We start from the raw sequence: 24823 nt of genomic DNA, 5'->3' as shown, positions 1-24823 counted from the left end.
GTGTCTCCCTATAACTTACCCCGATTTTTCTCAGGATTTCGAACACCTTGCGCCATTTTTTTATAGTAGAACTATTTTTCCAGGTCGACAAATCCTGTGAACATGTCTTGACCTTTCTTTAGTCTTGTTTCCATTACCCACCGTAACGTCAGAATTGCGTCTCTGGTACCTTTACCTTTCCTAACCCAAAGCTGACCGTCATCGAACAGATCCTCAGTTTCCATTTCCATTCTCCTGTAGATTGTTCTTGTCAGCAACTTGGACGCATGAGCTGTTATTGTGATGGTTCGATAAACCTCGCATTTGTCAGCTCTTGCAGCCTTCGGAATTTCGTGGATGATATTTTTCAGAAAGTGTGATGCTGCAATACCAGTCTCATATATTCCAAACATCAACGAGAATAATCGTTTTCATACTATTTCCCCCAATGATCTTAGAAATTCCGATGGAACGTTATCCATCCCTTCTGCCTTTTTTGATCTTAAGTCTCTCAGAGCTCTACTACATTCTGATTCTAATATTGGATGACTTTTCTCTTCCCTATTCTTCTTCGATCATGTCATCAGATGAGGTCTCCTCCGCTTGAAAATTCACAATGTGCACTATTCACCTATCTATCCGATGTCTCCTCTACATTTAACACTGGATTTCACATTGCACTGTTGATGTCACCGCTCTCGTTTTAAATTTCATTGAAAATTATTTTGACTTTTGTGTATGCTGAGTCAGTCCTTCCTATAATCACCTTTTTTTTCGATTCCTTTACATTTTTCATGTAGTCATGTCGCCTTAGCTTCCCTGCAGTTCCTGTTTATTTCATTCCTAAGTGACTTGTATTTCTGTATTCCTGAATTTCCCTGAACATTTTTATACTTTCTTCCTTCGATGATCAACTGAAGTATTTCTTCTGTTACCCACGGTTCCTTCGTAGTTACCTTCTTTGTACCTACGTTTTTCTCTCCAACTTGTGTGATTGCCCTTTTTAGAGAAGTCCATTTCTCTTCAATTGAACTGACTACTGAATTATTCATTATTGCAGTAGCTATAGCCTTAGAGAAGTTCAAGCGTATCTCTTCATTCTTTAGTACTTTCGTATCTCACTTCTTTACGTATTGGTTCTTCCTGACTAACTTCTTAAACTTCAGCCTACTCTTCATCACTACTACATTGTGATCTGAGTCTACATCTGCCCCTGGGTTCGCCTTACAATCCAGTATCTGATTTCAGAATCTCTGCCAAACCCAGATGTAGTCTAACTGAAATCTTTCTGTCTCTGCCGGCCTTTTGTAAGTATACGTCCTCCTGTTGTGATTGTTGAGCAGAGTATTAGCTATTACTATTTGAAATCACTCAGTCAGCCTTTTGCCTTATTCCTCTCTCACTCATTGTCCCAAGCCATATTATCCTGTAACATTTTCTTCTACTCCTTCCACTACAATTGCATTCCAGTCCCCCATGACTATTAGATTTTCGTACTCCTTTACGTACTGAATTACCCGTTCAGTATCCTCGTAAACTTATTCTATGTTTACGATGTCGGCATATATACCTGAACCATTGTTTTCAGTGTTCGTTTGCTATCGATTCTGATGAGAACAACCCTGTCACTGAACTGTTCCCAGTAACGCACACTCGTATATACGTACATACATACATAAATCTTTGCTCTTTAGATCATGGATACAACATTTCTTAATGATGTGGAACCTGTCACTTTAACATAATTTTTCTTTACACAATATAATTAATTAATTTTTCTTTTTTCTTTTTTTTTACAGTTACTACTTCATATCTAAGAAATCATCTACTGAGTAGAATGAGTTGTCATTCACAAATACTTTTAATTGCTTTTAAATGTTGGTTGGCTATCTGTCAGACTTTTAATGCTATTTGGCAAATGACCAAAGATTCTTGTGGCAGCATAAATCACCCCTTTCTGTGCCAAAGTGAGATTTATTTTAGAATAGTGAAGATCATCCCTTCTTCTAGTGTTCTAGCTATGCACCTCGCTGTTATTTTTGAACTGGGATGGGTTATTAGTGACAAATTTCACAAGTGAATATATGTATTGCGAAGTTACTGTGAATATCTCGAGTTCCTTAAATAAACGTCTGAAAGGTGATATTGGGCGGGCTTCAACTATTATTCTGATTACACGCTTTTGTGCAATGTCCTATTCATAACGAATCCTACCTCTGTTAAACCATTTTCTGCTGATGCTGATATTACTCTACTCGCCTGCCCAGCTTTCCTTGTCTTCTTTCCATTTCACGTCACTGACGCTTACATCTAGATTGAGACTTTGCGTTACGCTTTTCAGATTTTCTAGCTTCCAAACCACATTCAAACTTCTGACATTCCGCACCCCGACTCGTAGAATCTTACCCTGTCGCTAGTAATTCAATCTTTTTCTCACGGTCATCTCCTCCTTGGCAGTCCATTCCCAGATATCCGTATGGGGGACTAGTCAGGAATCTTTTGCCAATGGAGCGATCACCAGAACACTTTTTCACTTACAGACCACATGTCCTATGGATACACGTCATGTGTCGTTAATGCATTGTGTTCTGCATCCTCATGTCGTTGATCAAGCTGATTCTTCCACATTTTGTGGACGCTTTCCCACCCCATTGGCTTCTTGGCCCTCTTTGAGAAGGCTCTTGGCAGAATGAGGCTGACCTCTTTCGCCGGAAGTCTTCGGCCGCCACTGCTGATGAATTTTATTCAAAATTTAAGCAGCTGAGGCATTCGAACACGGAACCGAGATCGTTTTGATTAGCAAACACAAGCGCTATTCCTAGACAAAGGAGTTGATTTGTCATTACGGAGTAAATAACTGTTGTCGTAAGATGCAACCACTGTTATTTTAACTTATTCTTATGCGTGGCGTTTATACACTACTGCCCATTAAAAATGCTACACCACGAAGATGATGTGCTACAGACGCGGAATTTAACCGACAGGAAGTGCTGGGATATGCAAATGATTAGCTTTTCAGAACATTCACACAAGGTTGGCGCCGGTGGCGACACCTACAACGTGCTGACATGAGGAAAGTTTCCAACCGATTTCTCATACACAGACAGCAGTTGACCGGCGTTGCCCGGTGAAACGTTGTTGTGATGCATCGTGTAAGGAGGGGAAATGCGTACCATCACGTTTCCGACTTTGATAAAGGTCGGATTGTAGCCTATCTCGATTGCGATTTATCGTATCGCGACATTGCTGCTTGCGTTAGTCGAGATCCAATGACTGTTAGCAGAAAATGGAATCAGTGGGTTCAGGAGGGTAATACGGAACGCCGTGCTGGATACCAACGGCCTCGTATCGCTAGCAGTCGAGATGATAGGCATTTTATCCGCATGGCTGTAACGAATCGTGCAGCCACGTCACGATCCCTGAATCAACAGATGGGGACATTTCCAAGACAACAACCATCTGCACGAACAGTTCGACGACGTATGCAGCAGCATGGAATAATCAGCTCGGAGACCATGGCTGCAGTTACCCTTGACGCTGCATCACAGACAGGAGCGCCTGGTGTACTCAACGACGAACCTGGGTGCACGAATGCAAAACGTAATTTTTTCGGTTCAGTCCAGGTTCTGTTTACAGCATCATGATGGTCGCATCCGTGTTTGGCGACATCGCGGTGAACGCACATTGGAAGCATGTATTCGTCATCGCCATACTGGCGTATCACCCGGCTTGATGGTATGGGGTGCCATTGGTTACAGGTCTCGGTCACCTCTCGTTCGCACTGACGGCACTTTGAACAGTGGACGATACATTTCAGATGTGTTACGACCCGTGGCTCTACTCTTCATTCGATCCCTGTGAAACCCTACATTTCAGCAGGATAAAGCACGACTGCATGTTGCATGTCCTGTACGGGCCTTTCTGGATATAGAAAATGTTCGACTGCTGCCCTGGCCAGCACATTCTCCAGATCTCACCAATTGAAAACGTCTGTTCAATGGTGGCCGAGCAACTGGCTCGTCACAGTATGCCAGTCACTACTCTTGATGAACTGTGGTATCGCGTTGAAGCTGCATGGGCTGCTGTATCTGTACGCGCCATCCAAGCTCTGTTTGACTCAATGCCCAGGCGTATCAAGGCCGTTATTACGGCCAGTGGCGGTTGTGCTGGGTACTGATTTCTCAGGATCTATGCACCGAAAATGCGTAAAATGTAATGACATGTCAGTTCTAGTATAATATATTTGTCCAATGAATACACGTTTATCATCTGCATTTCTTCTTGGTATAGCAATTTTAATGGCCAGCAGTGTAACTTCGGTGGGCTCTGGCGATACTCTCGTACGGAGTGAACTGCCACATGCGGCTCGAATGTGACGTATTTTTGGTGACAGCTGAGGTGTGGCTCGTGCCTAGTTTGACACTGCCTGTGTAGTTAAAGCCCTGGGGCACCGCAGTAGTAGGCGTGACTGACTGTGCGGTGCCCGAGCGCCGAGGACACGCATTCGGGAGGACGACGGTTCGAACCCGCGTCCAGCCATCCAGATCTAGGTTTTACGTAATTTCCATAAATCGCTCCAGATAAATGCCAGAATGTTTACTCTGGAAGGTGAGGACCGATTCCTCTCCCATTCTTGGTACAATCCGGACACGTTGTTAGTCTCTAATGACCTCGATATCGACGGGACGTTAAACCAAATATTCCTTCCTTGGTTCCGAACAGCCGACCAGGGAACACTGTGTAAGTGTAAATATTAAATAACTGTGTAAGCAGCAACTGTGAAGGCTCTGGTCTGCACACTAGGCAGTAGAGCTGCTGATAAAATATCTACACTTCGTTACGTTTACCAGTAAATATCGATAATACCGACGATCTCTTTCACTCGATGTCGAGATGTCGATATCGAAATGGCAACATATAGTGCCGATACTTTTATCTTATATTTCTTTCGCAATTTCCGGTAAATATTTGAAATGGTTCTTTTGAAATTGTAGTAGACCATAATTTTACCTTCAGTGTGTGTAGGACTCTTACTACTTTTTGAGCTCCCATAACACCCAGTCTTTCTCCTTGACTGTGTGAAGCAAGTATAGGTGGCACAAAGAAGAAGTCCGATTGCACTGGAGGGTGGCGATGTAAATGGAATAACAAGATTTCCGACGTGAAGAAATAGAAATCAGTTGCGTTAAGGAACAAATTTTTAACGCAACTAGTGCGCTATTTCTTCACATCGGCGTTCTTCAAAAACAGTTGCTGAAACTGACGAACGAAAATATAAACTACAAGACTGGTCTTGGCGGTGGTCGCGTACGTGGGACGTAATCGGCGCGTTTACAGCAATGAAAAATCAGGGGAGTCGACATGGAGTGTTCCGGGCAAATCCGGTATGTGACGAAACTGAACGAGGGACCCATCGGACACCTTTTACTGTGCGACTCACACGCAGTTATCATAGCAAAGTGGTTATATCCAAGCATGAATGTACATCGTTTCCCTCTCAGTTCTTGCTCTAAGGATGTTGAGTTACAGACTATCTAATAATGAATCAATACTTAAATACACAGCTCTAAAACCGGTACTGTATTTACAATTTGCAGCCGATATTTTTATAGGCCTGTGCTTCGATACCTTTCTTTTATATATACCGACATATCGATATAGCGGTACTTTCCCTCGATATGTCGATGGCGGCTGATAATAACATTTTCTTGAATATCGATATATGGAATTACCGATATTTATAAAAATATCGTCAGTCCTTCCAGTCAGATAGCAGCTGAGATGAGGTGATGCTAACTACTGGATTATGGAACCAGTCGGTGCTGACGGCATACCTGGCTACCGGGGCGAGGGACCGCAGCCGCTCCGGCCCCGAGGTGAAGGCGGCGGACGCCGTGGCCGGGTAGTCCATCGAGGGCACCTTCAGCCGCCGGCACAGCCGCTGCGAGCAGTCCACCTGCACAGAAACACGCTCAGTTACAACAGTATTTCCTCCTTTTAGTGTAGTTTCTGACAATGGCAATTGTAGGAAAAGCGTTTCTGAAGAACATTAATTTCTTAACACCGAATACATATTTAACTATTGGGAAGTCTTTTTCAGAAGGAATTTGTCTGGATTGTAGCTTTGGATGGAAACGAAATGTGGGCTATACGTAGTTTAGACAAGAAGGGAACAGAAACTTTGAAATCTGATGTTACTCAAGAACCCTGAGCATTATATGGGTAGATTGTGCAACTAATGAGACAGTTGGGGAGTAAATAAATTTGTGGCATAACTTGACTAAAAGAACGGATCAGTTCACAGGACACAAACAGTCAATTTCGTATTGGAAGGAAGTGTGTGTCTGGGGGAGGGGGGGAAGGAGGTAAAAATGGTAAAAATTTTAGAGGCAGACCGAAAGATGTACACAGTAAGCAGATTCAAACGGATGTGGGTTGCAGTAGTTTCTCGCAGATGAAGAGGCTCGCATAGAGTAGCGTGGAGGGCTGCATCAAACCAGTCTTTCGGCTGTGGACCACAACAACAATGACGGGAATGCATCGGTTTACAACAACAATGTAGTTTCATCCCATCGCACTTGGTGTCGACGGTAGGCTGGCGTCAGTAGAAATGTAGCTCTTGAGTTGACTTTTAAAATATTAAAGTAATAAAATACTTACAACTATGGCCGATGAAACAACTTTTCGGGTATGGTTACAGTGGTCGCAGAAGAATTCCATAGGAACGGTGCCTGACACTCTGGTTTTACAATATGGCGCAATACCATACCCAGAAAACCGTCATGTTAACAGACTATGGCGGCGAGAGCCTTCTAAGATGTTGTTTCCACACTGAATATTGAAAGAAAGCCTTTTTGACAAGGTTTGGCTGGAAAACACTTTGGTTATTAGTGATAACAGCGTGTCAAATTGGAAAGGTATCTTAAGTTCAGGGAGAAGAACTTGTTTGTAATGGTATCGGTAGCGTCAGGTAGCGTCGACACCATCGGAAGGTACGGGAGCAGGTGTAGGCTTTGTAATAGCACAGTAAATGCTATACTACAATTCACGTTTAAAATACACACACACACACACATACACAGTAATATATAATATATTTTTCTTCCTTTCATCTATCAAACTCTAATTAACTAATCACGAGCATTTCTCGTGCAGACATTGAGGGACCAAGGGACGTCGTCCAGTCGGCGTGGCATCTCCTGCATTGCGGAATGGGTATGGAGGGCTACGAAAGTGCTTGTGTAAATGTTTTCCTTTTCTTTGTGAGTAAAGCTGTAGTTTCAAAGGCCGGCCGGGGTGGCCGAGCGGTTCTAGACGCTACAGTCTTGAACCACGCGACCGCTAAGGTCGCAGGTTCGAATCCTGCCGCGGGCATGGATGTGTGTGATGTCCTTATGTTAGTTAGGTTTAAGTAGTTCTAAGTTCTAGGGAACTGATGACCTCAGAAGTTAAGTCCCATAGTGCCCAGAGCCATTTGAACCATTTGTAGTTGCAAAGTTTATTATTTTGGGGATGCATGTTATGTAAAGTTGAACAGTAACGAAATAGACTTCGTAGTGAGAGAAACAAATGTATGAAAACATTTTTATAATGTCTGTGAGAGAACTACACCTGGTAGGCAATGACTTTGCTTATTGTAAAAGTATTGAGGAATAGTACTGGCTGGCAATTCAGTGATGTGAAAACGTGACATCTGCAAGAATAGCACGGACTGTCGTAACCGCAGTGGCAATATATCAACAAAGGAAGAAGAAATTCATTGCCCTGTGTGACGAGATGCAAAAGTGCCACAGAGTTTCCACTAAAAACTCTATGGCCACGGGAAACAGTCGAGCTACCTTCATCTTGTAAAGTGCAGCGTCCCAATCACTTTTTTGAAACTTCTTTCGACATAGAATCATTCACGAAAATCTTACAGCCACTACAGTAATACAGCAGATTTTATCAGGTCCACAGTAGATTTCATTATAGTAGCGGTATTGCCTATGAGTGTTTAGTAGTGTGGACTAAATGCATGTGTGCATGAATGCATCGTTATCATTATTTGCCATGTTATTATATTTTACCATATTGTTATCCTTTGTGGTAGGCAAATATATAGGGACTGTAGCTTCCGTCAATTTCCAGTTTACTATGTCAACAAGAACAGACATTACTCTTTCGTTTTTTAAATTCTGATTTCAAATATGCCTCAAACACGGAAAAGTAAGATTCCATAACTCTATGTTTGCAGTATTTTCTTGGTATCATGACGTTGACTTGCCCAATACGTTCAAGATCTCAATATCTGATTAAGCAGGATAATTAAACAGTAAAATTCCGACGGCCGCGTTACACCTAGTCGGGTTGGCCGTTCCGACCCCGGCACCCAAACGTGCGAGTTGGAGCAGGGACATATTCAAAAATGTTCCCAACTACACTCATGCTCATAAATTCAGGATAACTGCAGAATGTGGCGCCACACAACGTAGCACTACACAAAACTGGCGCTAATAGCATAGGCGTATAGGGAACACACACGACACAGATCTGTAAGTCCACGGCATTGGTGATAAGTTGAGAAAACCGTCCCGAAACAAATGTACTACAAAACGCCACTGTGTCCTGCGCATGTACCCCGACATCAATGCGGGATATGATCACCATGCACACGTACACAGGCCGCACAACGGGTTGGCATACTCTGGATCACGTGGTCGAGCAGCGGCTCGGGTATAGCCTCCAATTCCTGCACCAATGCTAGTCGGAGCTCCTGAAGTATCCTAGGGATTTGAAGACGTGCAGCGATGCGTCGACCGAGAGCATCCCAGACGTGCTCGATGGGGTTTAGGTCTGGAGAACAGGCAGGCCACTCCATTCGCCATTCCATCTTCTGTTTCAAGGTACTCCTCCACGATGGCAGCTCGGTGGGGCCGTGCGTTATCATCCGTGAGGAGGAAAGTGGGATCCGCTGCACGCCTGAAAAGGCGGACATACTGGTGCAAAATGACGTCTCAGTACACCTGACCTGTTACAGTTCCTCTGTGAAAGACATGCAAGAGTGTACGTGCACCAATCATAATACCACCCCACAGCATCAAACCACGGCCTCCATACAGGTCCCTTTGAAGGATATTAATGGGTTGTTATTTGGTTCCTGGTTCACGCCAGATGAAAATCCGGCGAAAATCACTGTTCAGACTATACCTGGACTCGACCATGAACATAACCTGAGACCACTGTCCCAATGACCATGTACTGTGTTCTTGTCACCAGGCTGTACGGGCTCCCCTGTGACCAGGGGTCAATGGAATGCACCTTGCAGGTCTCCAGGCGAATAAACCATGTCTGTTCAGTCCATTCTGTGTGTCTGGGGACAACTGTCCCAGTGGCTGCGGTAAGGTCCCGAGCAAGGCTACCTGCAGTACTCCGTGGCCGTCTGCGGGCGCTGATTGTGAGATATCGGTCTTCTTGTGGTGTTGTACACAGTGGAAGTTCCGTACTATAGCGCCTAGACACGTTTCCTGCCTGCTGGAATTGTTGTGGCACACGGAGGGCCCGTGCTACGACCTGCTGTGTTTGACCAGACACCAGTCGCCCTAGTATTCTACCCCTCATAACGTCATCAATATGTGTTCTTTGAGCCATTTTTAACACACAGTCGCCATTAGCACATCTGAAAACGTCTACACACTTACTCGCTGCACCGCACTCTGACACGCACCAACACACTTGGCTGGGTGTTGTGTGCTGTCCTTAGGTTAGTTAGGTTTAAGTAGTTCTAAGTTTTCTAAGTTCTAGGGGACTGATGACCGTAGCAGAGCCATTTGAACCATTTGAACCAACACACCTCTGCGTATGTGGACTGCTGCCAGCGCCACCGTGCGACGACCGCAGGTCAAATGCACCGCATATTCATACCCCGAGGTGATTTAAGCCCGCAAACTGCTCACCAGAGCGTTGTTTCACCATGTATCGGCATTATCCTTAATTTATGAGACTGAGTGTAGATTCATATACTACAATGCAACAGGGTAGAACGATGCTCCAGGCCCACGTCCAAGAAGCAGGATAGGTATCGAGCCCTCGGTCCTCGGCGGCGGTGCCGTATCGAGATCCCGTCCACGAACGTAAACCACGCAACAAAACGGTCTCACTGGCCAGGCTACTGAATGGCGACACAGCCGTACCTTGTTGCCACACGATCCCCTCCGAACAGCTAGACTTCCTCCAGCATCTGTCTGTACTCCTATGATTTGTATTACAGTTACTGTGCAGTAGTTGCTGTCTCATTACAACTTCCTTCACAGCAGTTGTGTACCATAGACCTACATCATCCACATCCTTACTTCTCAAGCCGCCTTGAGGTGTGTGGCGTACTTTATGCACCCCTGTTGCTTTCCCATTTCTTCTTCCACCCGTGAATGGCTCGTGGGAACATACATTGTGTTAGAACATTATGAATTACCTCGAAGAAAACGGTCTATTGACACATAGTCAACACACATGGTTCTCGTGAAACACAACTAGCTCTTTACTTGCACCAAGTTTTGAGAGCTATTGACAAGGGATTTCAAATGGATTCCGTATTTCTGGATTTCCGGAAGTCTTTTGACACTGTACCATACAAGCGGCCTCTAGTGAAATTTGCGTGCTTATTGAATATCGTCTCAGTACGTGATTTCCTGTCAGAGAGGTCACAGTTAATAGAAATTGACGGAAAGTCGTCGAGGAAAACAGAAGCGATTTCTTGTGTTCCCCCAGGTAGTGTTATAGGCCCTTTGCTGTTCCTTATCTATGTAAACGATTTGGGAGACAATCGGAGCAGCCGTATTAGATTGTTTGCAGATGATGCTGTCGTTTATCGACTAGTAAAGTCATCAAAAGATCAAAACAAATTTGTAAAACGATTTAGAAAAGATATCAGCATGGTCCAAAAATTGGCAGTTACCCTAAATAATCAAACGTGTGAGGTCATCTACATGAGAGCTACAAATAATCCGTTAAGTTTAGCTTACACGATGAATCAGTCAAATCTAAAGGCCGTAAATTCAACTAAATAGCCAAGAATTACAATTACGAACCACTTAAATTGGAAGAAACGCACAGAAAATGTTGTGCGGAAGGCTAACCGGAGACTGCATTTTATTAGCAGGACACTTAGAAATTGTAACAGATCTACTAAGGAGACTGCCTACACTACGCTTGTCTGTCCTCTTTGGAGTTCTGCTACGCGGTGTGGCATACTCACCAGATAGGACTCGCGAAGTACATCGAAAAAGTTAAAAGAACGGCAGCAAGTTTTGTATTATTGCGAAATAGGGGAGAGAGTGTAACTGACGTGATACAGGATTTAGGATGGACATCATTAAAAGTAAGGTGTTTTTTTGTTGCGGAGGAATCTTCTCGCGAAATTCAAATCACCAACTTTCTCCTCTGCCATTGGAGACAACACGGTGTGAAGTGTAGACTCCTGATGAAAGCTAGCCCCATGTGTTAGTAACAAGCATCGCACACTAACTACGCCAAGGAAATCAAATACTCTGTTGGCAGTGGTGGCGCCTGAGGATGGCGGTAATGTGCCACCGAAACAAGTCGTGTGACAGAATAAAGACATTCTCAAGATACAGCTACGTTGTACTTTTTCTCATATATTTCATCAGCTGAAGTCCCTCGTTCACGCAGTAACGTGGACATTCTTTCCTTATTTGACCGAGTGAGATATCATACAATAAAGGGCACATGAACATCCAAAGTTGTCTCTCAGGTACGATTTTCACGCGGCTACTCACCAGAATGTGGACGCAGTGTGTGCAGATGTAGCCCACAAGGGCGGTGCCCACGAGGCCCACAGCAAGCCCCGCGCTCCGGAAGGCCATCGGCATCGCCAGGATGCCCGTGCCCAGGCTGCACTTGAGCAGGTGCATCAGCGCACCCACGTCCCTGTCACCAAAGATAATCACTAACTGGGGCGTAATAATAATATAACAATAGTTATTTGGCTAAAATTTACAGACGCGCGAAATTTGGCACGGACTTCAGTGCGAGATGCCTTTAATAGGTTCCACAACGAAACATTGTCTCGAAATATGGTAGAAAATCTGAAGAAATTCTGGTCGTATGTAAAGTACACAAGCGGCAAGACGCAGTCAATACCTTCGCTGCGCAGTGCCGATGGTACTGTTACCGACGACTGTGCCGCTAAAGCGGAGTTATTGAACGCAGTTTTCCGAAATTCCTTCACCAGGGAAGACGAATGGAATATTCCACAATTTGAAACACGAACAGCTGCTAGCATGAGTTTCTTAGGGGTTGCGAAGCAACCCAGATCGCTTGATACGGGCAAGTCTTCAGGTCCAGATTGTATAACGATTAGGTTCCTTTCACATTACGCTGATACAATAGCTCCCTACTTAGCAATCATATACAACCGCTCGCTCACCGATAGATCTGTACCTACAGATTGGAAAATTGCGCAGGTCGCACCAGTGTTTAAGAAGGGTAGTAGGAGTAATCCATCGAACTACAGACCTATATCATTGACGTCGGTTTGCAGTAGGGTTTTGGAGCATATACTGTATTCAAACGTCATGAATCACCTCGAAGGGAACGATCTGTTGATACGTAATCAGCATGGTTTCAGAAAACATCGTTCTTGTGCAACGCAGCTAGCTCGTTATTCGCACGAAGTAATGGCCGCTATCGACAGGGGATCTCAAGTTGATTCCGTATTTCTAGATTACCGGAAAGCTTTTGACACCGTTCCTCACAAGTGACTTCTAATCAAGCTGCGGGCCTATGGGGTATCGTCTCAGTTGTGCGACTGGATTCGTGATTTCTTAGGTCGCAGTTCGTAGTAATAGACGGCAAATCATCGAGTAAAACTGAAGTGATATCAGGTGTTCCCCAGGGAACCGTCCTGGGACCTCTGCTGTTCCTGATCTATATAAATGACCTGGGTGACAATCTGGGCAGTTCTCTTATGTTGTTCGCAGATGATGCTGTAATTAACCGTCTAGTAAGGTCATCCGAAGACCAGTATCAGTTGCAAAGCGATTTAGAAAAGATTGTTGTACGGTGTGCAGGTGGCAGTTGATGCTAAATAACGAAAAGTGTGAGGTGATCCACATGAGTTCCAAAAGAAATCCGTTGGAATTCGATTACTCGATAAATAGTACAATTCTCAAGGCTGTCAATTCACCTAAGTACCTGGGTGTTAAAATTACGAACAACTTCAGTTGGAAAGACCACATAGATAATATTGTGGGGAAGGCGAGCCAAAGGTTGCGTTTCATTGGCAGGACACTTAGAAGATGCAACAAGTCTACTAAAGAGACAGCTTACACTACACTCGTTCGTCCTCTGTTAGAATATTGCTGCGCGGTGTGGGATCCTTACCAGGTGGGATTGACGGAGGACATCGAAAGGGTACAAAAAAGGGCAGCTCGTTTTGTATTATCACGTAATAGGGGAGAGAGTGTGGCAGATATGATACGCGAGTTGGGATGGAAGTCATTAAAGCAAAGACGTTTTTCGTCGCGGCGAGATCTATTTACGGAATTTCAGTCACCAACTTTCTCTTTCGAATGCGAAAATATTTTGTTGAGCCCAACCTACATAGGTAGGAATGATCATCAAAATAAAATATGAGAAATCAGAGCTCGAACAGAAAGGTTTAGGTGTTCGTTTTACCCGCGCGCTGTCCGGGAGTGGAATGGTAGAGAGATAGTATGATTGTGGTTCGATGAACCCTCTGCCAAGCACTTAAATATGAATTGCAGAGTAATCACGTAGATGTAGATACATTAGGAACTCTATTTGTGTAGCGGATACGCAGTTACTGTAATTTTGAATGGAAACAAGCCTCCAAAGACACTAGATTCGAAATAGAGCAGCATTAGGCTAATAGAAAAATGGGATCGTGATGAGTGTGGCTGTGTCTCACCGTGAGCACTTGTCCATAACGTGACATCTCGACTGAAGTACACACTCCAGCGTCACTGCCAGCACAGGTGGTCCAGCGTGATCAGCTTAGTGACCATAGGAAGATTTTACAAGTGCAACGCAAGCCCTCTCCAAAACTCAACAAATACAATATAAACTTCGAGAGAGATAGAGGTTGATTCAGCTGCCCCTACTGATGTCGTTTTGTGCAACCTGCAATGACATACCTGGCCTTCGAAGCAACGCGCGAGCCTTTGAAATTCTCTCGCTCGCTACGCGCAAACAATTAGTCATACAGAAAAAAAGAAAAGGACCTTTTTGTAGGAAATTTAATGCAGCTTGATTTTGTACTGAGATACGTTTTCGCTAGAGGCCGTAGTTCTGTAGTTATTTAAGAAAACTTATAAAAATGACGGTCAAACGCACACACATTCCCAGTCTCAGCACCCATCGGACAGGATTTCTATTGAAACTTCCTGTCAGATTAAAACTGTGGGCCGGACCGAGACTCGAACTCGGACCTTTGCCTTCCGCTGGCAAGTGCTCAACCGACTGAGCTAGCCAAGCACGACTCACGCCCCGTCCTCACAGCTCTAAATCCGCCAGTACTTCGTCTCCTACCTTCCAGACGTCACAGAAACTCTCCTGCGAACCTTGCAGAACTAGCACTCCTGAAAGAAAGGATATTACGGAGACATGGCTTAGCCACAACCTGGTGCATGTTTCTAGAACGAAATTTTCATTCTACAGCGGAGTGTGCGCTGATATGAAACTTCCTGGCAGATTAAAACTGTGTGCCGGACCAAGACTCGAACTCGGGACATTTGCCTGTGAAGTTTATATGGTAGAAGACGAGGTACTGGCGGAATTAAAGATGTGAGGAAGAGTCGTGAGTCGTGCTTGGGTAGCTCAGTTGGTAGAGCACTTGCCCGCGAAAGGCAAAGTTCCCGAGTTCGAGTCTCGGTCCGGAACACAGTTTTAATATGCCAGGAAGTTTCATATCTGCGCACACTCCGCTATAAAATGAAAATTTCGTTCTAGGATTTCTATTACTTTGTTTATGGCACTCCCTGCAAACAGTGTACAAAAATTTGCGACCGTACGTATTATTTCCCACGTTCGAACTTTTGTGGTCTTTATTGACTGTTCCTATTAGACCAGTGGCTTACTTAAGCGCTTATAAATGTAATATTGGCGTTTGTGTGGATTTTATTTAACAATTTTGTGAATTTCAACACCATACAATAAACAGTTACATCGATTTATTCATCAGATCCTCTCATTACGAAACCACTTTCTTTGTAAGAGTTAAGTTTGAATCGAATTGTCAACGTAATTACTTTTAGCATAACGTTTACAAAAGTCATTTTTCTTTTATTATCCTCAGGCGCACGTTTCAATTAATAACGTTAACGAAATGCTGGTGGCGTAATAGCCAAATCAACAGAGATAAAAAAAAAAGCTCGAATATAAGTAATACTTCAAGTAGTCATGTTTTTCTTGAATAACTCGAAATCCTGTCCTCCAACGAAAACGTATCCCAGTACAGAATTTAACTACATTTCATTTCCTACAAAAAGTCCTTTCAGTTTCTTCTGTGGGACAAATAGTATGCGCGTAGTGAGCGAGAGAATATCAAATCTCACGCGTCGTTTTCGAAGACAAGAATACCATTGCTGGTTACATAAAGCATCAGCAGGGACAGCTTAATGACCCTGTATACTCGCCTCTGCATTCAACTACACAACTGGCCATTAAAAATGCTACACCACGAAGATGACGTGCTACAGATGCGAAATTTAACCGACAGGAAGAAGATGCTGTGATATGCAAACGATTAGCTTTTCTGAGCATTCGTACAAGGTTGGCGCCGGTGGCGACACCTACAATGTGCTGACATAAGAAAAGTTTCCAACCGATTTCTCATACACAAATACCAGTTGACCGGCGTTGCCTGGTGAAACGTTGTTGTGATGCCTCGTGTAAGGTGGAGAAATGCGTACCATCACGTTTTCGCCTTTGATAAAGGTCGGATTGTAGCATATCGCGATTGCGGTTTATCGTATCGCGACATTGCTGCTCGCGTTGGTCGAGTTCCATTGACTGTTAGAACAATATGGCATCGGTGGGTTCAGGAGGGTAATACGGATCGCCGTGCTGGATACCAACGGCCTCGTGTCACTAGCAGTCGAGATGACAGGCATCTTATCCGCATAGTTGTAACGGATCGTGCAGCCACGTCTTGATCCCTGAGTCACCAGATGGGGACGTTTGCATGACAACAACCAGTTGCACGAACAGTTCGACGACTTTTGCAGCAGCATGGACTATCAGCTCGGAAACCATAGCTGCGGTTACCCTTAACGCTGCAGCACAGACAGGACCGCCTGCGATGGTGTACTCAACGACGAACCTGGGTGCACGAATGGCAAAACGTCATTTTTTCGGATGAACCCAGGTTCTATTTCCAGCATCATGATGGTCGCATCCGTGTTTGGCGACATCGCGGTGAACGCACATTGGAAGCGTGTATTCGTCTTCGCCATTCTGACGTAACACCCGGCGTGATGGTATATGATGCCATTGGTTACACGTCTCGCTCACCTCTTGTTCGCACTGACGGCACTTTGAACAATGGACGTTATATTTCAGATGTGTTAAGACACGTGGCTCTACCCTCTATTCGATCCCTGCGAAACCCTAGTTTTCAGCAGGATAATCCACGACCGCATGTTGCAGGTCCTGTACGGGCCTTTCTGGATACAGAAAATGTTCGAATGCTGCCCTGGCTAGCACATTTCCAGATCTCTCACCAATTGAAAACGTCTGGTCAATGGAGGCCGAGCAACTGGCTCGTCACAATTCACCAGTCACTACTCTTGATGAACTGTGGTATCGTGTTGAAGCTGCATGAGCAGCTGTACCTGTACACGCCATCCAAGCTCTGCCTCAATGCCCATGCGTATCAAGGCCGTTATTACGGCCAGAGGTGGTTGTTCTGGGTACGGATTTCTCAGGGTCTATGCACCCAAATTGCGTGGAAATGTAATCACATGTCAGTTCTAGTATAATATATTTGTCCATTGAATACCCGTTTATCATCTTCATTTCTTCTTGGTGTAGCAATTTTAATGGCCAGTAGTGTATGTTCCCGGCTCGCATCTTATACCATTTATTTCAGTTTCCACCTCTTCTTCTATTCCTAGAGCACCTTTGAACGCAATACGTGAACCAGCAAACCGTATTCTACCATCTTATCGCCAGCCCAGGTACCCTGCTGTGCCATCTCGCCTGTATCCCAAATTCCAAACATTTGTATTCCTATCCGATACTTTCCCCATAGAACGTCAGTTTACACACCCCAATTTAGAACTCTGTCCCCGCACATACCCGTCTTACCATCAATAGTCGATAACGCCTCCTGCTAACATTATCACAGGGCATCATTTCGTTTTTACCTCTCCTCGCCTTCACTCTCCCCAGATCATACTCTGATAATCTGGTGATTCTTAGATTTCAAGCAAGTCACAGTTTTCATACACCATAACTACCGTCATATCAGTGAAACACCGACATTATCATCTCTGTGTTTTAATTTCTAGTTGAGAGATTCTTAAGAGATCCTCAGATTCTCTTAACAGGAACGCGTGATCTATACAGATGTTCTTTGAAGAAAAAATTATCATCTTTTTATTAGCAGTTGGTTTTGTACATGGGTGAGGCCTCTTTCAACCTCTCCTCGCGGCTGGATTCCAATGTTCTGTGGAAACAAAGAATCGTAAAGCCGTTATTTAGCGGCCTTGGCTTTGAAAATGGTGATGACAGGCTCTTTATTCACCCACTTCATGTAGCGTTCCGACTGTTTTGCATCGAGTTTCAAGACACACACACTTTGAATACTTGCCACATTACGGAGCATAATTGCGGGTACCCTCTTCCACTTCTTAGCAGTCACGAAACCGTATTTATTTCATTCCTTAACTCTTCCACGACTTTTTCGACATCCTGTAACCATCGACATCGACGACCTCATTTAGGATCTGAGCATGGAACACTGGAATGTAAGTTTCCTGATACATAATCATCAAGTGTAGCTTACTCACAGTTAATCGAAGTCCTCGTGCTGTTCTTAGTGCCATTCACGCATTGTTTCAACTGCAAATTTACGATATCTGAACATAGTATTCACGAAACTGCCTGCATATTCAGCTCAATGTCGCAGTTCACGTTTTATTGACTGTTAATCACTGCCTTCCTGCAGTCCGTTTTAATCCAATTCAAATGTTATTTTCAGTATTCTACAGGTATGGCTTCCTGACGGCTATTGTTCTTGGTGATGCTTGGCAGCCATAGCTTTGGAGTTACGTTATGCGCCTTTCTATGTATACATTTAATTAATGAGTAAGTGAAAAATGGATGAAATTATTTACTTTTTCCGTATCTGTAAGGACTAAGTCACTGTAGTGTGCAAATTACATGAGGTAAGTTCATATTTTACAAAGAATTGAAACCAATTCTATCCATCCAATTGTTGGACTCTGTTGTTACCTTGACTACGAACAATATTTGTAGATCCCTTCGAGTTCAGTTGAGCACTTGAGTACTTGCACCAACAGCGTGCGTTATTTCTGCGTTCGCAACAGGAAAGCATTCCGTTTGTGTTAAAATGGACGTTTCACCTACGAAGCGGGTAAAAATAATTGTTCTTCATGAACACATTTTATGACTGTAAACGATTTTGCCTCTGATGTTGGTGTTGGAAAATCTAGTGCTGCAAGCCTTATTAAGGCATGTAGTGATACTTCCTCATTGTCTCCAAAGACAAAAGGCACACGTGGACGGAAAAGAAAAGCCACCTGTAGAATTGAAAAAATTCTAATTAGAAACATTAAGATTTGATCCTCACAAGACAAGTCAGGACCTTCAGAAAGATTTATTGGTTACTGGTGTTGAAATTTGGTCTTCAGCAACACGCTGCAGGCTTCTTGATTGTGGGCGGATGGCATGAGGGCCAATAAAGAAGTGGTCGTTAACAGCTGACATGAAGAAAGAACGGTTGGCGTGGGCCAAAAAATATAAGTCTTGGATATTCTATGACTGCAAACGTGTAATTTTCAGTGACGAGTAATATTGTACTGTTCAAGCCTACAGAGCAAGGGTTGTTAGGCGAAGCCCCCGTGAGGCAGTGAGAGTTGAGCATCAAGAACAGACTGTAAAATACTCTCCAAAAAATTTATTTTTGGCTTTCTCCACTGCACCTGGCCCTGGAGCACTAGTTCCAGGTGATTGCATGATGGATTCAACCAAATACACGGAAATCCTGAGGCATGGGACTGTGCAACTCCTACACCCTTTTGCATATCGTGGAGGGAGATTTCACCATGAGCTGGCCCCGGGCCACAACTCCAATGCAGTCAAGACGTTCATGGAAGAAAACAACGGTCATTTGATTCAATGACCTGGTAATTCACCAGACTTAAACACCATCGAGAATTTGTGGAGTACTGTGAAAAGGTGAGTTGGTAAAATGGACTATTCAACAAAAGAACGCATGTTACTATATGCGGTAAAAGTGTAGATTCCGGAAGACGAAGCAGAAACATTTGCTCTAATCTTGACGACTTTATGCCGCAACATCTTCAGGATCTCATCAGAGCAGAAGGACGACACATTATTTATCAATATTCATGAAGCTAGTACATGATAGTAATAAAATTGCACAGTTATAGTGTAATCCTCTTGCCCCAACTAATTTGCACATTGCTGTAGTATTTGTGGGCGGAAAATAAGAACATCAGTTCTTGTCAAATAATTATTATGTACTTTTGCTTTGCTGAGATGTCGCACATCCTCTAGTATGACCTCCCTATAGGTCTACATGACGGACATAGTGTCTAATCTAATGTAATTTGGTCTACTCCCTACTCAGCTTTTCCGTTGGCGCATAGCAGACGTCTCCCGGCAGCACTGTGACGCCGGAGAGAAGTTCAGTGATCGGACCCTGCAGACCACGGTAGCACCGCTGCCTGACTTAGTGTACTTACGATACGGGCCTCTCCACCTGGCGGTGGGCGAACGGGTCGTATTCTTCATCCTGCTTCTCCTTCTCCTTCTCGAACTTCTCCGAGATGGGCAACCTGAAATGAAACACGCCATAAACAAAGCTTATGGTACCACAATTAAAAAGGTGTAATCGTTAGGACAACATACATGTCTACCTCAATAACTCAACCTCATGGCGTATCCAGTGGTACCTATTCACTTATTCTACAAAGACTTAGGAAATAATTATGGGAGTAATTAGGGGAGTATTCCACTTCAAACACCTCTGACACAACAGTTCAGTATCATTAAGTGTGATACTACATACGAGTATCTTGGACTAACATTCGATTAAAAGCTAATCGGAATCACTACATGCTACCCACTCAAGGTAAAACCCTCTAGAGAGTGAAGCTACTGACGCTGTTAACAATTTGGATCTAGGCGTCTAATGAGGTGTAAGGTGACGCTTCCGCGAAGGAGGTCAGAACTACGACGCCCAGCCTTGAAATCACGCGGTTTTCTTATGGGTGGTCAAGGAAAACATTTCAGACATACACCCACTGAGAATCAACCCTAAAAAACTCAGTAACTGGCACAAAGGGCGTCAATAAAACTACCCCATTTCTTGGGGCGTTTATTTACATAAATTTCGCAGTTGAAAACGACAGTGCGATGTGCAACTGGATGACAACCGTTGTAATTGTTTTTCCTCCCCCCCACCTCCCCCGCAAATGATTCAGCCATTCTATAGTGATATTGTGGGGCAGCAAACACACTGAAGCTGATTACACCCCTTTTTCTTTGGTATTCAGGGTGGAACTAATAGAGATCGGCGATATTTGAACGTAATACGAGGCAGCAAAGGTTTATTCCTTTTCAGCCCTCTTATTTTGCGCCCTTGTGTGTTGTGATAATGGGGGGGAGGGAGGGGGGAGAGCGTTGTTATATTGACACATACGTGAATAAAATTGCAAAGGGTTTCACAGAGACCCCCAGTTCAACAGCATCCTCGGCGCCACCCACTCACCTTTGTGGGCACTTTAAAAATTTACCCCTGCAGACACAGCCCTTCACCGTTTGCTAGGCGCCTGTAGGCAGGCAACCCATTCAATGCGCCTTAGATTACACATGACTGCAATTAGGTGCTAGAGCAGCAGTGTAGTGCCACTCAGCTGTAACATATCGAAGAGGATGCCTCCCTACAGGCAACCTAGGAATCGTTCAAGGGTCTTCTCTATGTTGTTGTTGTTGTGGTCTTCAGTCCTGAAACTGGTTTGACGCAATGCCTGTTTGCTGCAACTCTCCATGCTACTCTATCCCGTGCAAGCCTCTTCATCTCCCAGTACCTACTGCAGCCTACATCCTTCTGAATCTGCTCAGTGTATTCATCTCTTGGTCTCCCTTTACGATTTTTACCCTCCATGCTGTCCCCCCAATACTAAATTGGGGATCCCTCGATGTCTCAGAACATGTCCTACCAATCGATCCCTTCTTCTAGTCAAGTTGTGCCACAAGTTCCTCTTCTCCCCAATTCTATTCAATACCTCCTCATTAGTTATGTGATCTACCCATCTAATCTTCAGCATTCTTCTGTAGCACCACATTTCGAATGCTTCTATTCTCTTCTTGTCTAAGCTATTTATCGTCCACGTTTCACCTCCATACATGACTACACTCCATACAAATACTTTCAGAAACGACATCCTGACGTTTAAATCTATACTCGATGTTAACAAATTTTTCTTCTTCAGAAACGATTTTCTTGCCATTGCCAGTCTACATTTTATATCCTCTCTACTTCGACCATCATCAGTTATTTTGCTCCCCAAATAGCAAAACTCCTTAACTACTTTAAGTGTATTATTTCCTAATCTAATTCCCTCAGCATCACCCGACATAATTCGACTACATTCCCTTATCCTCGTTTTGCTTTTGTTGATGTTCATCTTATATCCTCCTTCCAAGATACTGTCCATTCCGTTCAACTGCTCTTCCAAGTATTTTGCAGCTGTGACTTATTAAAGTGATAGTTCGGTAATTTTTCACATCTGTCAACACCTGCTTTCTTTGGGATTGGGATTATTACATTCTTCTTGAAGTCTGAGGGTATTTCGCCTGTCTCATACATCTTGCTCACCAGATGGTAGAGTTTTGTCAGGACTGGCTCTCCCAAGGCTGTCAGTAGTTCTAATGGAATGTTGTCTACTCCGGGGGCCTTGTTTCGACTCAGGTCTTACAGTGCTCTGTCAAACTCTTCACGCAATATCATATGTCCCATTTCATCTTCATCTTCATCCTCTTCCATTTCCATAATATTGCCCTCAAGTACATCGCTCTTGTATAGACCCTCTATATACTCCTTCCACCTTTCTGCTTTCCCTTCTTTGCTTAGAACTGGGTTTCCATCAAAGCTCTTGATGTTTATGCAAGTGGTTCTCCTTTCTCCAAAGGTCTCTTTAATTTTCCTGTAGGCAGTATCTATCTTACACCTAGTGAGATAAGCCTCTACATCCTTACATTTGTCCTCTAGCCATCCCTGCTTAGCCATTTTGCACTTCCTGTCGATCTCATTTTTGAGATGTTTGTATTCCTTTTTGCCTGCTTCATTTACTGTATTCGGACAAGTTGCAAACTCTCTACACCACTTACGAACATTTTTGACATCCATGCACGACTCACGAATTGGCGATGGATTTCAACCGGCGCAGTGCCCTTTGCGTTCAAAAACCGAATAACTGGGCGCTATTCGCACTTGGCGATAACATCCAACGGGAGCTTCATTCTCAACGGCTGCGAAACCAAGACTGAGCGCCTCAGCACGGCGTCCGCAAGTTTACACACAGCACGTGAAGCACTCTTCATAACAGCGTGATGACCAACTGCCACACAGAGTTCTATACTTATAAAAGGAGACCTTACTTTTGGGATTACCCTCGTAATAGATAAAAACGAATATTTGTTCGTTCATCTTCTACTCGTTCCTGTTCCATTCTTGTAATTATCATGAAAATTTGATAACTTGTGCTCACGCCCTAAAAAATCTCTATGTAAGTAAGAATCTTCTGCCATCCATAGGGTTGGGTGAACAGTGGGAGAGTAGAAGCGTAACTCAGAAACGCATGGAGTAATTTTAGTCAAATTTGTGTATGTAGTACTACATATTCCTGTAATACTATTGTCGAAGTAATACATACCAACCAAGACTAGCAGTGAGTGTGGAGATGAGAAGACCTGAAATGTAAAACTATACAATAACGAATGAAATTAGTATCGTACCCATAGTTTTGGGTTTTTTTTAGACTTATTGGTGACAGTCGCAGTGACGTTTCATCTTTCAGTTGGCGGCAGGAGTCTGGGGTGCAAACACAGTTACACATCAGCCTATCTCTGTGTAGCCTGACGGTGTTTCTAGCAAAAGTGACAGACGCTTCACTTGCTGTCGGGAAAAAATTACTGTGACGATAGGAAATCACCGACATCCTTATGGCTGAGGTTTTAGGATGAAAAGGCGTGACTTAAAAGTATAACTCAGGGATACCTGAAGCACTTTCGACCAAATTTCGTAGATACATGACTCATTATTTGCATAAGAATACTGTGCTAGTAAGAGACTCCTAGAACAGCTAAGGGTGGGGCTTGAAGATGAGAAACAGCAGGGAACCGCCACTTTGTTGCACTCGCTGTACAGTGTGTCTATGGCGCCTGACCGGGTTGTCTACAAACACGTCTCTGACGAATGTCTGGTTGAAGGTATATGTGACACTCATCGGTGAAGAGAACGTGGTGCCAATCCTGAGCGGTCCATTCGGCATGTCGTTGGGCCCGTCTGTACCGCGCTGCATGGTGTCGTGGTTCCCAAGGTGGACCTCGTCATGAACCTCGGGAGTGAAGTTGGGCATCATGCAGCCTATTGCGTGCAGTTTGAGTCTTAACACGACGTCCTGTGGCTGCACGAAAAGCATTATTCGCCATGATGGCGTTGCTGTCAGGGTTCCTCCGAGCCATAATTCGTAGGTAGCGGTCATCCACTGCAGTAGTAGCCCTTAGGCGGCCTGAGCGAGGCATGTCATCGATAGTTCCTGTCTCTTTGTATCTCCTCCATGTCCGAACAACGTCGCTTTGGTTCACTCCGAGACGCCTGGACACTTCCCTTGTTGAGAGTCCTTCCTGGCACAAAGTAACAATGCGGACGCGATCGAATCGCGATATTGACCGTCTAGGCATGGTTGAACTACAACAACACGAGCCGTGTACCTCCTTCCTGGTGGAATGACTGGAACTGATCGGCTGTCGGACCCCCTTCACCTAATAGGCGCTGCTCATGCATGGTTGTTTACATCTTTCGGTGGCTTTAGTGACATCTCTGAACAGTCAAAGGGACTGTGTCTGTTATACAATATCCACAGTCAACGTCTATCTTCAAGATTTCTGGGAACCGGGATGATGCAAAACTTTTTTTAATGTGTGTATGTTAAATGTGTGTGAGATACGTAAATGTGTGAAATATACGTGACATACGTGTACCTAGGCGAACCCGCGGGAAAGGAGGTGGTGCCTCACAGAAATAGAGCATTTCGGGGATCAGCTTCTCCATTGCACAGACTGCAATGGGCAATTGCAGCACTAACGTCGAGCAGCAGTATTTGAATTCACCAGGCGATACAGCACTATTACTTTGTAAGCTTTCAACCTGAGTTGGCCTACAGCCCTGTGAGACGATGTTGCTGACACACAATTCTGAAGTGCCGGATAGCGCCAACTCGACTAAAACCTATACGCCATATGACAGAGTCCAAGACAGTGGTCAAGTCATATGAGGTGATATGATTGCAGCCTGCCTCCGTGGGAGTGGATTCCCCACGACGTTGGACCCAGC

The 24823-nt window shown here is 44.2% G+C and overlaps 1 protein-coding gene across 1 annotated transcript in view; it reads right to left on the bottom strand.

Annotated features, from left to right (window-relative positions):
- LOC126175092 (proton-coupled amino acid transporter-like protein CG1139) overlaps window positions 1-24823 on the bottom strand; it is a 120906-nt gene that overhangs the window by 43333 nt on the left and 52750 nt on the right. Inside the window, exons 3-5 of the mRNA XM_049921633.1 lie at window positions 19947-20039; window positions 11751-11901; window positions 5814-5935 (exon numbers count right to left, since the gene is read on the bottom strand). Coding sequence (XP_049777590.1) covers window positions 5814-5935; window positions 11751-11901; window positions 19947-20039 — 366 coding nt within the window. The remainder of the gene's footprint in view (window positions 1-5813; window positions 5936-11750; window positions 11902-19946; window positions 20040-24823) is intronic.

The sequence above is a fragment of the Schistocerca cancellata genome, chromosome 3 (genome assembly GCF_023864275.1).
Source record: "Schistocerca cancellata isolate TAMUIC-IGC-003103 chromosome 3, iqSchCanc2.1, whole genome shotgun sequence".
NCBI classification, from domain to species: Eukaryota; Metazoa; Arthropoda; class Insecta; order Orthoptera; family Acrididae; genus Schistocerca; species Schistocerca cancellata.
Note: the sequence above shows the minus strand (reverse complement) of the source record. Positions and strands in the feature narration are given on the sequence as shown.